General features: G+C 41.9%; 1 protein-coding gene across 17 annotated transcripts in view; it reads left to right on the forward strand.

Moving 5' to 3' along the window:
• STAU1 (staufen double-stranded RNA binding protein 1) overlaps nucleotides 1-16,023 on the forward strand; it is an 82,647-nt gene that overhangs the window by 43,354 nt on the left and 23,270 nt on the right. For 4 of the 17 annotated variants that reach the window (XM_043553706.1, XM_043553712.1, XM_043553707.1 and 1 more), the window contains 5 exons: nucleotides 1,669-1,957; nucleotides 3,736-3,860; nucleotides 6,827-7,031; nucleotides 8,890-9,028; nucleotides 10,631-10,817. In XM_043553706.1, the coding sequence (XP_043409641.1) occupies nucleotides 1,753-1,957; nucleotides 3,736-3,860; nucleotides 6,827-7,031; nucleotides 8,890-9,028; nucleotides 10,631-10,817 (861 nt within the window). In that variant the 5' untranslated portion in view covers nucleotides 1,669-1,752. Of the gene's footprint in view, nucleotides 1-1,668; nucleotides 1,958-3,735; nucleotides 3,861-6,826; nucleotides 7,032-8,889; nucleotides 9,029-10,630; nucleotides 10,818-16,023 lie in introns of those variants that run through there. The other 13 variants (XM_043553719.1, XM_043553717.1, XM_043553716.1 and 10 more) reach the window with 9 other exon arrangements.

Consider the following 16,023-nt stretch of genomic DNA (forward strand, 5'->3'; position numbering starts at 1 on the left):
CCACCCAGGGCAGGGTTGGGTTGCTGCTTATGGGATGCAGGTAGGCTCTGGAGCAGACGCTTTGCTTTTGACTTTTTTTTTTGACCTGTAACCAGCGGTTGGTGTTGTGCAGTTGTGAGTGCACTATAGATGATTTGGGGAAGGGGTGGGGGGGAATGCCATTGAGGCAAAGTGTAGAAAGAGGGAGTGCAGGTGGGTGGGGGGGGCATTGAGAGAGAAATATTTCTATTTTGACAGCTGAAGGAAATCAGAATAAGGACACAAGGTCCTAGCTAATTTCTGGGTGGTTCTGAACTTGTTTCTTGACATTGGCAACTTGTCTGCCAGAACAGTTATCTAGTCTTCAGTGGACCTCGTCTGTCACTTTGTTCTGACTCCAAAAGTAAACAAAGGAATAACTGCAGTATGGGGGATTTTGGTGAACAAGGTGGTGCTTAGGTCTGTATATCCAGTCATGTTTCAGCTGAAGTATTTGGGTTGTTGTTTTTAGTTTTGCAGTTCTTTTTGCTCTCAGCAAGAGAGAATGTGCCAGAACTTCTCAAGTAACTTAATTGTGGTCCTTCATCTCTTTCTAAAGATCCAGCTTTAATTAAAAATCATCTTGAGACTGTTAAAAAAATTAAAGTAACACTCTGTAATAGAACTTTTGATTTGTTTGCTGGTTTCTGTTTTGATTGCCTTTTTCTACTCTTTGTTGCTACTGGTTATTTTTGAGTACTTTTGACTTGCTTAAACATTTTCAGCTTTTTGAAGGATGGCCATGAACGTAAGCAGAACTGCCCTTATTTTTGACTTAGGAGGAAATTTAAATGTAATAGAAGTAATGCGTTTGGAACTTACAAGATGAAGTAAACCATCTCCTCTGCTTCCTGGGTCCCACTGCCCAGCCACACCGATGAAATGGCCAGTCTGAAATCTGTTCCTCTCTTCTTCCTCTTTGCCACTTTTGCTTTTAATAGTACAAAGGCTATAGAATGTTCTTTACTATTCAGATGATTTCTCAGGATCTTGCGTATTAATGTAGATGCAACAGTTTTGTTTGTGGTCTGTAACTAAATGAGACCATCTAGACAAACCTTGTAGGAAAAAAAATAGATCTTTTGTCATCACGAGGAAAAAGCAGCAGCAAAAGTGAGAAACTCTTCTCTTTCTTCAGTGAGCTTAAAGGAAAACTGTAAGGGTACCAGTCAGCACATGGCCCTTCCATGGAAGCAGTGTTTACGAATTCCACATTAAAGGGTCTTACGAACCCATTTTGCTTTCAGCTTCTTACAATTTTGAGGCCAGAAATCTTTACCATATCCTATATGGTATGGAAAGCCTCTCCGTATTTTTTAATTTGCCATTTTGAATATAAACTATAGTTCATAGCTCTTAATGTTCAATAATGAATGTCATTTCACCCTACTGGATTCTCTTTATAAAATGAACACGCAGAGCATATGGGTATTGTAAGTCCTTTAAAAGCACTGTGAGAAAGTCACAAGGCCAGGAACCTCACTGTATGTATACCAAGGAGAGAAACACTTCTAATACATCAACATAGCTACAGGCCTAACGGGACTAATTTCATTCTTGAGTAGGTGACACCAATTTTGACTGAATATTGGTGATTACATATCTCCTCTATAATTTACCTTTTTATTTTCTTTCCCTTACAACTTTTAGGTAGAACTTTAGACTTCATAGCACTGAATTAACCTGCACTGAAAGCTGTTTACCTGCAGTTGTTCACTTTTGTTGAAAGTGACCATGTCTCAAGTTCAAGTGCAAGTTCAGAACCCATCTGCTGCTCTCTCAGGGAGCCAAATACTGAACAAGAACCAGTCTCTTCTCTCACAGCCTTTGATGAGTATTCCTTCTACTGCTAGCTCTCTGCCCTCTGAAAATGCAGGTAGACCTATTCAAAACTCTGCTTTACCCTCTGCATCTATCACACCCACCAGTGCAGCTGCAGGTAAGCGTATGAATCCAAGTGTCTTCTTTTTCAAATGTTTTCTTAGCCTGTTTTCTGATCTGATAAGTAGACTGCAGATGTAGGGAACTCTCACATTACCTTCAAGAAGCAGAAGAAAGTATTAACATCCATGCTTCTTTTTTCCAGATATAAAACACTGGTTGTATATTGGGTTGATGGAGGCCTGAGTTGACAGACCACTTCAAAGTGTAAGAAAGAGAATTGAAAAGTAAACTATAAAACCTAGTTGGTTATAAAGTGGTGTCTAGCAGAAAGAATTGAACAGTAAATACTACTCTGGATATTTGTTGTTTTATGGGAAAATTCTGCTTTAAAAATTATTTCCCAGAACTGACCATGAATTCTTGTATGTGTGAGCCTCCATTTTATATGCCTTTGAGATTACATCCCAGGCAAGGGGGCAGCCACATTTACTGGAAAGCCAGAGAGTATTGGCATTTGTTAGTTTTTATTTTGAACAAGTGAGTTTAAGTTGAGGTTCCAGAGGTAGTTCAGAAATCACAGTGAGGACCCATTAGAAATTGAACACTGAAGCAGAGTTTTAGAGAGGGAGTAAGTTCGGAAGCATTTAAATCTGATTATTAAGAAAATAAAAAAGAACTAAATGTGCTTGTTGATGGGGTGCCTGGCCCGCTCAGTCAGTAGAGCACGTGACCCTTGATCTTGGTCATGAGTTCGAGCCCTGCATTGGGTGTAGAGATTACTTAAAAACAAAACTAAAAAAGGAAATAATAGCAAATAAATGTGCTCATCGGTGAGAAAAGACTTGAAACACCTGAAAAATAAACAGACCTGAAAACAAATGTTCTGCTTCCCAACCCTCCCCCAAAGTGGTAAAACCAATTAAATGGGGTGTCAGCATGGGTGTCTCCATACCAGAGTCACCTTCTAACACATCTCTCAACCCCTTGTGTTTGACAATTTCCCTTGCATTTCCTTTTTCATTTCTCATTTCCTTTACTTTATAAATCTGTTCTTAGAGTGTTGGCTCACCCCACTCTCAGCTGCATGGCATCTGTCACACTACCTCTAGACTTCCGTGGATTGGCTCACCGGGTAGCAGTCTTGACTGGTCATAATACCCTAAGAATTCAGTTTTCCCCAAATTTGCCGTCACAGACCATCTTAAAAGGAAATGTTATAGACTGTTTCAGTCCTCTGGGATTTACTGCCTTTTCTTCTAATGTGTTCTTATATCCACATCCTATTACTCCTGCCCACCACGGACATTTTATTTTACTTGTAGAATTCTCTGAAGTAGATAAGGTCTGAGGATGGCAGCCTCTGAGAGAAGACTAGGAATGAGACACTAGCTGTGTAGAAAACGACAGTCATTGTTTGAGAGATGGTATTGGCATGTTGAGTTTTGTGAAATAACGAACAGGGTACAGCTGACAGCTGTTGTGGGAACCAGTGTGTCTGTGCTCAAAAGACCTCCTTGTTATTCCCTTGGTTGGTTATAATACCAGGGCTGCCTCTGATGTAAATCTTGCTTGCCTGCCATGGGTTAGTTATTCCCCTGCCTTCTGTTCTCTCTTTGGAAGACCTGCCCTCTCCTAGGTTACCTGGCTTCAGCTGGTCCGGAGAAGACCCCAGCTGTGTCTTCAGGCAGGTGCCCCCTTGTGGTTTGCAGTTGTGTGTCACTGCTGCTCTGAATCCTTAAGACCTTCCGTTTTCCCCTCTTTTTTCGTGTCCCTGGGAGAGCAGCAGTCCTATATACTGCTAGTTGACTTCATTGCTCTTACGTTATTTTTCAGTTCCTTCTAGCATGGCACACCCCAAAGAGAAAACCCCAATGTGTCTTGTGAATGAGTTAGCCCGTTTCAACAAGATTCAGCCTGAGTATAAGCTTTTGCGTGAGCAAGGTCCAGCTCACTGTAAGGTAAATATTGTGCTTGTGCATTTATAACCCACCAGGAATGTTTTCTGTTTTTTTATACTGCTCCACGTGGTGCTGTGGTTCAGAATACATATTTTCAAACCACTGAGGCTGTCTTCAGGAGATGCCAAAGTATAGATTTTTGGCAAGCCGCTTCTCTTGACCCTTGCAGAATGGGTCAAAGAAAAGATATGCTTCTTTTTGGGAACTCCAGTTAGCATGTGGTTGTATTTAGGATTCTGAGTAGAGACCATTCCCAAGCCCCTGTGAATGATTTCCCGTGAATTTTCGAGGCTCTGGGTCTCCTGGCTGCAGCCTGCCTCTGGCTCCTTTCCTGCTTGTTTTCACGTGTACCTTAGGCTGGGCCAGGATAGGAAGGGAACAGGAAATCCGTTTTCCCACTTGTTAGCCATTCAGGTAAAAGGTTTGAAAATGAGAGGTAGAAATTAGTCTCAAAGTGAGTCAGTCCTTTGGACTGTCTCTGACTTCACTTGTCCTTCCCCTTATCTTAGAGAATGGAAGACTGTAACTTAAATTTTTTACTATTTGCTATTTGGGAATTCAGTCTTTGAAGCTTGTTTGATAATGTAAATCTTGGAACTTAAATGTGTGCATATCTGGCTTTATCTTTGCAGCTGCAGTATGAGAGAGGGTATGGTATGAGAGAAGGAATCCAGCCTCCTATTTGTGATCCTAGCCTTGCAGTAAACATAATTAAGGATGAATTATTGGTCTCTTTATGCCTCATTTTTCTTGATGTGCAAACCTCAGGCCTTGAATGATATCAAGTTTCTCTTTTAATTTGACTAAAAGTAACATCAGCCACAATCCTAAATAGGTACCTTAGTGTGGTGAGGTGAGTCACCTTTGGTGTCAGGCAAATCTGGGTTTAAATCTCAGCTCCTTACTAACTATGTGACCTTGGGCAAGCTACTGCTGTTTTTTGAACCTCAGTTTCCTCATCTGTAAAATGGGGATAATACCTACCCAAATGGGTCTACTGTGACAATTAAACCAGAGAATATATGTTGAAGTGTGGAGCACAATGCCTGACAGTTAGTAGATGCTTGAGAGATGGTAGCTATTACTATTATGCATTTCAGAAACACAAATTTCTACTCACATGAAGCTAGTTTTCACATTTTTCTAAAGCATAGTGATATTTGAAAGGTTTCTTTACTTTTGGAAGGCAATTAGTGATTTCCTATAACTTCTGTTTCTTCTACAGGATTTTTTTTGCAGACCTTAACTTTGGGATTCCCTTTTATTAACTGTTCTTGGTATTTTTTGAAATATGCACTTTCTCACCTAACCTTTAGTGGTGCGTTAGGTAATTTGGCTGTGTGTTCAATCTGTAACTGCACTTTTATTTACAAGTTGTTCAAAGATGAGAAGTTATTCCCTCCTCGGTGACTATTACACTATTTATTTAAAAATCAGTGGTCTGGTGTACTTTTAATTCTATTAAAACCAAGATTCTAACCTTGTTACCAACCCTCTACACAGAAAGGCAGCAGAGTGGCAACAGCGCTGACGGGGAAAGTCCTGGAGAAAGGCAAAACTGTTAATGGAATTAACTCTTTTTTGTTTTTTAGCTTTTTCCCTTTAAATGTCTTTCCACGAATGGATCATGAAAATGCCCCAGGGATTGCACAGTGTAGACTTCTGCTGTTTGGCTGTTAGGCCACCCAGGATTTTCAGTCCATGCTAGTGGTGCCTAAATGAGTAACCTTGTGAACTGCAGCAGAAATACAGGGGACCCCTAGTGTTTCCACTGGGGTGAAGGATTCTTTAATTTTCCCCCTTTAGTGGAAGCTGTGTACTGAGGGAATCCTGAAGTTAAGACCTACAAGAAAAATCAGCTGTGAAGGCACATCGCACCCATCCCTTTAGGCACCAAATTTAAGTGATCTGGACATGTTCAGAGGAGTACATTCACATTAAATTATTCACAGTAAATTATTTGCAAATGAAACAGTGATATCCAGTGATAAAGAAAAGCAGAAAAACAAAAGCTCCAGTTGGTTTTGCTAAATTCCTAAGTAGTGAGTCTCAAACTTTGCAGTGCGTCAGAATCACTAGGGGAGCTTATTAAAGAACACTTGCCTAGAGTCTCCACTCTTGCTTCTCAGTCAAAGTCCCTGGACATGTATATTTTACTAAGCTTCCTAAGATAAGCACCAAAGTTAAAGAATCACTGTGCTATGATGGGTCATAGTTTTTGACAGAATATTCAGTTCTGATAGGATTAACATAACCTAATTTCAAGAACAGAGTGTGTATTTGGGTAACCTTTATACTTAAAAAGGAATAAAGAGGCTTGCCATTGTCAGCGTTTGCTGAGGGCAAAATCAGCTGTTTTGGATGCCTCCTTGAGTTCAGAAACGTTTCTAGATCTTTGCTTGCTACAGATTGGATTTTCTTCCCCAAATGGAGGCAGTGTCTGAATAGTATAGTCTTAGGAAAATAGAAGGCAACTTTTTAGAACCTGGCTCACATTCCCAAATTCATTCTAGTTTTTGTCCTGCTAGGGTTGTTTTCAGACGAGACCACAAACACGAGAACATCAAAACAAACGTCTTAATTTGCATGAGATACTACTTTGTGTCTAAATCAAGTTTGCTGAATTTCTTCCCTGAGAAGTAATTGGAAGACAACTTCTGTTTGGCTGACTTCCAAATCAGCATCTAATATTTTAATATAGGGGAAAACATTTTTTTTAAATCTCTGTACTTACCTCCATTTTTCAAAGCATAGTTTTGTCATAGAGTGTTGTTCAATGCCAGTCAATGAGACCTGTATCTTTTTGTGTTTATAAAAATAACAAAAAATGGGAGTGAGGGAGTAATTTGCCAAGGTAATGACCAGGCCTTTTAAACCATGACCATAAACAATGTTCCAGGTCCAAGCGACATATTACAGTCAACCTCAGGTATCGTGAATTGAGAGCTCACAATTTTCATTTGTAGGTGTTTACAGTACAGCTAACACTTGGAGATCAGCACTGGGAAGCTGAAGGAACTAGTGTTAAAAAAGCCCAGCACACAGCTGCTGCCAAAGCTTTGGAAGGAACAAAATTTCCTAAACCCATAGTCCGCCCTTTTCGTAGCGAAGGAAGGAATCCAGGTATTATGCGTGGGCCAAGACAGGTTCCTTTCAGAAGTGTGTCTAGAGGTACCCATTTAGTATGTATATGCATTCTTTCATAACTAACTTACTGACTTTGCAAGCACGGTTTCTACACTACCAGTGGCAAACGCTTACCTTTTTAGAATCCTTAACCATACTCCAAAGCATTGGTTCCCAGTCTCTGGTCTCTTGACTCCTGAGGATCTGGAAAGAAGGTCCCTGAGAGGTAGTGGTGTCACCAAACAATGGCTAAGATTGCAGAGAAGCCTAGTGAAAAAATTGCCCAGAATGTAGGCCTTAGCTGGAATCACTTCAACCCAGTGTGGAAATACCAATTATAACATGTTGATCAGAAACGCAGATTGTCATTTACACGTCTCCTGATCATCAAAAAGAATGAGAAAATGACTTAAATATGTATTACTTAAGTACTATTAGTGGATAACACCTTTTCAAACAAGGGACCAAAGGAGGGAGAAGACTAATAAAGAAGAGCTTCTGGTAAAAGCTTGGGGACCATTGACCTGTTGCTGTGGATGGAAGTGGCTGAGCCACGTTACCACCAGGCACACGAAGCCATCCCAGTCCCTTTGTACGTAGGAAGGAATCCGGGAGATTTCAGCCACACCTTCCTTGTTGCTTTTGATTTCTTTGTGGTATTTCAGATTCATTCTCCACTGCAGGTAAATTTTATGGGTCAGAACTGTTCTTGAGATGATTCAGGTTATGCTTAGTAAGAACCTGTATGAATCATATAAAAAATATAATTCTGAAAGTAAGAAGAGAGAGGCTGGTTACTTCTGTGACCTTTTGATTTTGCAAATCCAAAAATATTCTTATAAATTTGATTCATGCACTAAATTTAGTTGAACCAGTTCCTAGTACAGAATCAAGTCTTTTTTGTTGCTGCTGTTTTCTTCTACATACCTCCTAAAGAGGCATTTTAAAGTGGATTTTTGTGTGCATTTAAGTTGAACTTTGCCATTGCTAGTGTTGTTCTGTGTTTGATGTGAAAGTGTTGTTCTTAGATGTGATTGTGTGCTCACACTACTCTTTCCAGCCTGGTTTTTCTTTTAAATGTTTTTAAAGGTTTATGAATTGGATGAACTGAGAGAAAAGAAAAATTGGGAAACAAACAGTGTGTGTTTTCTACAGTTGATGATTGTGAGATAACCCAAATTATACTTGACTCTTATTTATATGGAAACAGAACTCCTTTTCCTAACAAGTATTCTCACAGGTCAAATCCCATCGTAAATACTGAGATTGGAAATCTCTGAATGTTTTGTGACCCTCATCTGACTTCTCCAGATAGAATTTACTTGCCTCCTCCTTCTTAATTCCACACCTTTCCTTATAGCACACCTCCTGTTGGTCCTCTGGGGGGAAGAATTGTGTCCCTTAGCACAGTGCTTTCCATCCAGTTACTGCTTAGTAAGTGCATTGTTCGATGAAGTAGTGTGCAATAAACATACTTCTAAGTGTAAGCCAATAACCCAGCAAGTCAGTACAACCAGAGTTATATCGGCTAAGGATTCCCAAACAGTAAAATGATTTGGACAGTCACATGGGATTTTTTTTTAATCGTGGAATTTGATGTGTATTGGAACTGATATCTAATAACTGGAATGAGTGACTTTCTCTGGTAATGTCTTATGCTAGTTGCTGCCCCTCTAATAGCTCTTACACTGTATTTTGTGCTGTTGACTGTGTATTAATATCTAGAAATCACAGCAGATTCTTGGATTTCCTGACCTGATGCCTAGCAGTGAAGTACTTAGATACTTTCCTGAAATGCATTATGAATCCAGTTAGTAGAAAGCATGCTATTCTTTCTGATTTTAGTAACTGTCATTCTCATGTCAGAAAATAACCAGTTCTCTTTGTTGCTTCTGTATTGCAGAAAGCATAACCCCTACTGTAGAGCTAAATGCACTGTGCATGAAACTTGGAAAAAAACCAATGTATAAGCCTGTCGACCCTTACTCTCGGATGCAGTCCACCTATAACTACAACATGAGAGGAGGTGCTTATCCCCCAAGGTATGTGCCTGTTTTACTTACTTATAGGGCAAGAGAGAACGGAGGAGGGGCAGAGAGAGGAGGAGAGAATCCCAAGCAGGCTCCATGCCTGGCACAGAGCCCAACACGGGGCTCTGTGTCACAACTGTGAGACCGTGACATGAGCTGAAACCAAGAGTTGGACGCTCAACCGACTGAGCCACCCAGGTGCCGCTGTTTGTTTTAAGTACAGGTGAAGATATATGTCATTTCTGACATGGAAGAAGAAAATCTGTAGATTGTGGAGCGCACAATGATTTGGTCATCTTCAGGCTTGCCAAATGCTGAAGTCATCTTAATCGTGGTGCCTTTGGAACTGTGTCTTGATGCCTGCTCCTTTACCTTCTGTCACTGGCAAGAGCCTGAGTGTGCTCCTCACTAGCAGTATGGCTGTGCCCTGAAGCCATCTGGTTAAAGATCACCTTTCTAACTGCTTTTTGTAACTGAGTCATATTTGAGTGTGATTCCCACAAACACCAAGATTCTCAGCATTCATAGATTTGTTGATTATTGTTTATTGGGTATACTTTTTGGCTTTGAATTTATGTGCTTGGTAACAGCTTTGGAGTACAGGTCCAGCAAAATACTAATCGAAACCCGAAACTATGTGTAAAAAGCCTCCTGTTGGGCAATCGTAAGACGTTAGCGGATAGGTTGATGATGGGAGGGGAGGTCTTCCTTTCCCTGCCTGACTTGAATGGAGGCAAAGCCACTTAAAAAATGTAAGCTCTGGGGGCGTCTGGGTGGCTCATTCGGTTAAGCAGCCGACTCTTGATTCCAGCTCAGGTCATGATCTCACAGTCTGTGAGTTTCGAGCCCTGCATTGGGCTCTGCGCTGTCAGATTCTTGGGATTCTTCTCTCCCCCTCCCTCCACCCCTCCCCAGTTCGTTTTCTCTCTGTCTCTCTAAATAAACTTTAAAAAATGTAAGCTTTGACATGTAGAGGCCAGGTTCTGCCAGGCTGTAGGCTGTTGGGATTTCTAGAAATGAGGGTCCTTCCAAAAAAATTTCTGTTAAAAAATTCCCAGGGGCACCTGGGTGGCTCATTCGGTTAGGCATTAGACTCTTGATTCCGGCTCAGCTCATAATCTCGTGGTTTGTGGGTTTGAGCCCCACACCGGGGTCTGTGCTGTGTGGAGCCTCCTTGGGAGTGTCTCTCTCTCTCTTTACCTCTCTCTCAAAATAAATACATAAAGCATTAAAAAAAAATTCCCAGGCTTTTCTGGAGACAGGCAAGGGTGTCTCTCACATATGAGAAAATAGAGCAAGTTTTCTACCTTAAGCCAAAGTCTAATTTTGTAAATTTGGGTTACATTATAAATTGAACTCATGTAGTCTATAAGGTGTTTTTGTGGAACATAAGTTTGCTTGCTAGACAGTATTTGCCTATTCTGTGTGCCAGTTCTAATCCAGTGTAAGCTTGTGAAATCTCTGGATGTACCGATGAGGAGTCATTATTGGCAAGCAGGTCCTGATGTGATTAGGACCCGTGATGAAGGAAAGACCTGGGATTTGCCAGGGAGCGAATGGGTGACTTACTGATCTGAGATTGTAATTCTGCTAAAACCCCCTTTTTACTTTCAGGTACTTTTACCCATTTCCAGTACCGCCTTTACTTTATCAAGTTGAGCTTTCTGTGGGAGGACAGCAGTTCAGTGGGAAAGGAAAGACAAGACAGGCTGCAAAACACGATGCTGCTGCGAAAGCCTTGCGGACCCTGCAAAGCGAGCCCCCACCGGAGAGGCTGGAGGTGAGGCGGGCGGGCGAGCAGGTGAGTAGTGGTAAAGGTGTTCTCTCCAGTGGCTTTTTCTGAGAAGCACTGAGAGCTGTCCGGAATTTTTGTGATTTGGCAGCTTGCATGATTTTGTACTCTATGGCCTTTTGGCCTTTCTTCCCCACCCCCCCTTAAAAAAATGTCTTAGCAAGAAAGTCAGATGCCTGCTTTTTCACTCTGTGGCATAGTTTTGAGTGAACATGGTAGAAAGATTGTGACTCAATTGAGTTGTGAAGCACATGCATGGAGGAATTCTTTGGTGGTAAAGGTTACTCTTGTCAGAACCTACTGCGGTTTATGGCACCAGCTTAGAGAATTTTCTGAAGCCGTTTTTGACCAGCTACTCTGACATATCAGAGTGCCGGTTATCTGTTGCTGCGTAATAAGCCATTACAAACTTTAGTGGCTTAACCACCTGTAGACATTTATTTTGCTCACAAATCTGCCATTTAGGCAGGGCTTGGCACCCAGCTGGTCTCTCCCCTACACAGCTCTGGCTAAGGTGGCTCCACAGGGGCCAGAGGATCACTTCCAAGATGGCTCCCTCACAAGACTGGTAAGTTGATGCTGGCTGTCTGCTGAGACTGAAGCAGGGGCTGTGGTCCTGAGAGGACCTCAGTTCCTCTCTTAACTACCCTGTGCAGAGACTGCTGACCCACGGGATGGGATGGTGCCGGGTTCCAAGTATCCTAGAAGACAGGAAATGGAAGCAGCTTCCAGTTTTTAAGGCCTGGGCCCAGAAATCCCCCACAGCATTGCTTCTGCTGTATCTATAGGTCAAGCAGGCACAGAGCCCAGATTCAAAAGGAGGAGATACAGAAACTCACTTTTTATAATTAAGCAAAATTCACATAACATAAATTCACAGTTTTAACCAGTTTAAGGGTACGGCTCAGTTGCTTTTATTTGGTACATTGACAATGTTAAGAACCTCATTTCTGGATGAGAAGAGTGTCAGAGAATTTGGGGGCCAGGTTTTAAAAATCCCACAGTAAGAATAGGTTTTTAACTCCTTGTGGCTAAATGGGAATCGAGGTCTTAGGAAATCAATGACTGTTTTTCGTTATGGTGTGTTTGCCTTTTCCAGTGTAATCACACATTTTACAATAGAGATAATCTGTTTCCAGGGTCCACTGAGGACCAAATAGAAGAGACTGTCACTTAGAAGAGGGGATTTCATGAAGTTAAAGGGATAAGCTTCTCACCGGTGAGATTTGTTAGAAGCAGTAGGTAGTGTAATTTGAGTCATCTTGGAGGCTTTTCATTTTTTGACTTCGCCGCGGTGCTGATCTAATTGGAGTCAGATGGGCTGGTTGTTTCTCAGCTGCTTCTCGCCAGCAGTTGTTAAACGATCGCTGAGCCCTGGCATGTGGGTTGTCTTCTTCACAGCCACTTGAGAAGTTTAAAAAAAATTCCTTGGTCCAACCCACACGATTTCTAATAGGAGTCTGTCTTTTGCCTTTTTTTTTTTTTTTTTTTAAGTGTGCTCTTGCAGTAGCTCTAAAGCTCGGTCAGGGTTTGGGAACCACAGGTCCTAAATCCTAAGTATTATCGGTGCTTCCCCCTCAGGCAGCCACCCCACTTTGAATGCTGCCTGCAAGTACCCACCCTTTTGCTGAAAAGGGAAGGTACCTGATTGGTGTCCCCAGTCTGACCCCATTACCCTGGAGCAGCGAGGTTGGCTCTGGCCTGAGGGCAGAGGCTGGCGCAGATGCTCTCTCCTGGGCTGGGTTCCACTGGCTCCTCTGCCATCTGTATGGAGCTTTGCTGAGAGTAATGTTAAATCTCCTTGTGCCCCTGTTCTCGTTCTGTATGGTTTGAAGTAGAGACATTGCCCTTCAGAAACGGCTCAAAGACTGGGCTCACCCAGTGCTTCAGAAACAAGAGTCATTGAGTCAGATGAGACTTGCTTTGAGATAATAAATGAAACACTTGGCCTCCCACCTCAACCAGGCCTCCTGATAGCTGGGTGGTAGGGCGTAAAGAGACATTTTTAGAAGAGATCTTTAATTTTTTTCTTACAATGAATGTATGTAAACTATAAACATTTTTAAATTAAAAAACAAAAATCATTTATAGATTTGCTGCTTAACGGATGGATGATCACTATTAACATTTGGTGGGTGTCAGTGCATACGTAAGTAAATACGTGTACCTGTCTAATGACAAAAGTGGGAGGATATTGTATGGTAACCACTTTTTTTCACGGAACTGCTTATCGTGAATCTGTTGTCATGCCATTTACTTCTAATTCCTTGGAGGACTCAAGTTCAACTTGCATCTAAACACTTTTTAATAGCTACAGTGTGTTTCATTGTGTAAACATACCAGTTTATGTTTTCAACAGAGGCGTGGTTATTTAGATTGTTTGCAGTGTTCCCTTTTAGAAAATAGGTAGTGAGGAACGTTGTTGTAGTAAATCTTTGTGCATGTCTATGACTATTTTTATGAGCCCAGACATGGAAGTAAATATGCCACTTGCACGGCAGTAAATATGACCAAGTTCTCAGAAGCATGGTGCCACTAAGAAATCTGCCACCAGGGTGAGAGAGCAGCCTTTTTGCCTGTGGTCTGCCAGTATTGGAAATTGCAGGTTTTTCTAGAGTCTCTTTATCTTGAGAGAGAGGGAGAGAGAGGATCCTAAGCAGGCTCTGCACTGCCAGCATAGAGCCTGATATGGGGCTCAGACTCATGAACTGTAAGATCATGACCTGAGCCAAAACCAATAGTCGGACGCTTAACCAACTGAAACACACAGGCACCCCAGAAATTACAATTTTAAACAAATTGTTGATTTTGCTTTTGAAAGTATGTAGAGCATGTGATTGTGTGATAGATCAATTTGTCTTCTCTAGAACATGGCCAATAAAAAGCCAGCAATTTATGTCTATAAAGCAGGGGTTGTCTGGTTCCTTGACAACAGGCATCATGCTAGGCTTTGAGGAAAAATCTGCCCCTTCCATGTTGGGGCTTCATCGAACAGAGCTGACAGATGTTAACATTAGAATCGTCAAAGAGTGCAGCGAGTACGAAGGTAGAAAGTAGCAAGTATTAGAAGGGCATCTGATATCTCATTTAGATTGGAGTAAGATTGGAGTAACGGCGATGCATTCAAGGAAGTTCTTTCTGAGGAAGCATCATTGAAGCAGAGACTAAAGATAAGCAAAAGAACAGCAGGAGCAGCTTGTGCAAAGGTCCTGCCTTGGAAAAATGCCTTTCTTTGGGGTGCCTGGGTGACTCAGTAGGTTGGGCTTCCGACTTTGGCTCGGGTCATGATCTCATGGTTCACCAGTTCGGGCACCGACCGCATCGGGCTCTGTGCTGACAGTTCAGAGCCCGCAGCCTGCTTCAAATTCCGTGTCTCCCTCTTTCTCTCTGCCCCTCCACCACCTGTTCTCTCTCTCTCAAAAATAAACAAAACATTAAAAAATTTTTTTAAAAATGTCTTTTTTTTTTTCTTTCCTTTCTTTTTTTTTTTTTTTTTTAAATCCAAGGCTGTGGTAATAAAGAATGACTTACTCAGTGTCTGAGCTGTTAGGAGCAAGATGGCCAATAGCTACAGTATATGTAATAGACAGAGCTGACGTAATGTCCACTAGTAGGGAAGTGGTTAAATAAACAGATACATTCGTCAGAGGGAGTCCTGAGTGTGGTAGGTCTGTACACATAGGCTTGAAAGGAGGCCCCTAAGGTACTGAGAAGGAGGAGTCAAGAACCAGAGCTGTAATTTTGTAGATAGTGTGATCCTGTTTGTGTTTAATTAAAGTGCCAGCTGCGTGTGTATGTAGGTATGTGTATATCTGTGTGTGGTTGTGCGGTTTCTGTCTTGAAGATTGTATCAAGCTTTAAAAGTTTTCTCTTGGTGGTAGTGGTAGAAGGCCGACTTGAGAAAAAACACTGTACTCTTTGAGGGCCTTACTTTTGTGAAAATAAATTAGCTCTTCTGGTCTTGTTGTTTTCACTTGGGCCAGGGACGTATTTAGCTGGGGCTTAAACTGAAATTGATTTTCATTATTCTGTCAGGATCCATGGGACCCAGTTTTCATGTCTGAGCTTCTTTTTCAAGCCTTGTAAGGATTGATATTGCAGGACTCGTATTCTTTTCTGGGGATCTTACAAAGAACAAAGGGAAAACGATTTTTTAAAAAAAATATTTTCTTTTAATTTTTTTTTTAACGTTTATTTATTTTTGAGACAGAGACAAAGCATGAACGGGGGAGGGTCAGGGAGTGGGAGACACAGAATCTGAAACAGGCTCCAGGCTCTGAGCTGTCGGCACAGAGCCCGACGCGGGGCTCGAACTCATGGACCGCGAGATCATGACCTGAGCCAAAGTTGGCTGCTTAACTGACTGAGCCACCTAGGCGCCCCGAGATTTATTTTTTAAGATAGAATAAAACTCCTTCTGTCTGGCAGTGATCATGTAGGTCCTTTGGACCCTTTTGTAAATCTTCACATTATGGAATCTAAATTTTCCTTTGTCTTGAAACATTTTGCTGTTTGTCATCCGTTCCTAAATACACTAAGCAAGACTGAAATAAAAGGAGATGGAATTATGGGGACTCCCCAGGTGGATGATACAGTCGTGAAATAACTCACTGCTGCCCCGGCCTTTGCTGTGCTTAATGCATCGCCTGGCACGCCGCCTCCTTCTTTCAGGAAGATGCAGAAGACAGGGGACACCGTCTTTTCCCTCTGCTGTTAGCTTTCTTTGAACTCAGGTGAGAATTTAGAACTTTTCTTTGTGTGCCTCTAATGGCCAAAAGAAGACCGTTGGCGGAGGAAGACCTGCCCACTCTAAGATGAGTGAGAAGGTGAACATGGAGGGGCAAGCAGGGCCCGGGACTCGGCGATGGCTGTGGGATTGAGAGTTTCGGCGAATCTCAGCCTGCCGGTCTTCACGTGGGATCGATGGTAGGTTAGCTTCCCCAGACTCAGGAATCGGCGAGTGAACAGTGTGTTTCTCTGGGGTCTGAAAAGGAAATGTGTACACTCTTCTGGCCATTCTACAGGAAAGGCTTCATCACACAGTGTTTTATGACAAGAACCTGGAACATCCTGTTTTGATGTTTTAAAAGAGTATATGTGACAACATTTCTTTCATTTTTGTTGTGTGTGATGTTTGGCCACCAGAATTTATTTTTTACCACCTACTGTTCACAAAATAAGTGGGCAAATGCAGAAGGAGGTATGTGTGCAAAGG

The sequence above is a fragment of the Prionailurus bengalensis genome, chromosome A3, assembly GCF_016509475.1.
Source record: "Prionailurus bengalensis isolate Pbe53 chromosome A3, Fcat_Pben_1.1_paternal_pri, whole genome shotgun sequence".
Lineage (NCBI taxonomy): Eukaryota > Metazoa > Chordata > Mammalia > Carnivora > Felidae > Prionailurus > Prionailurus bengalensis.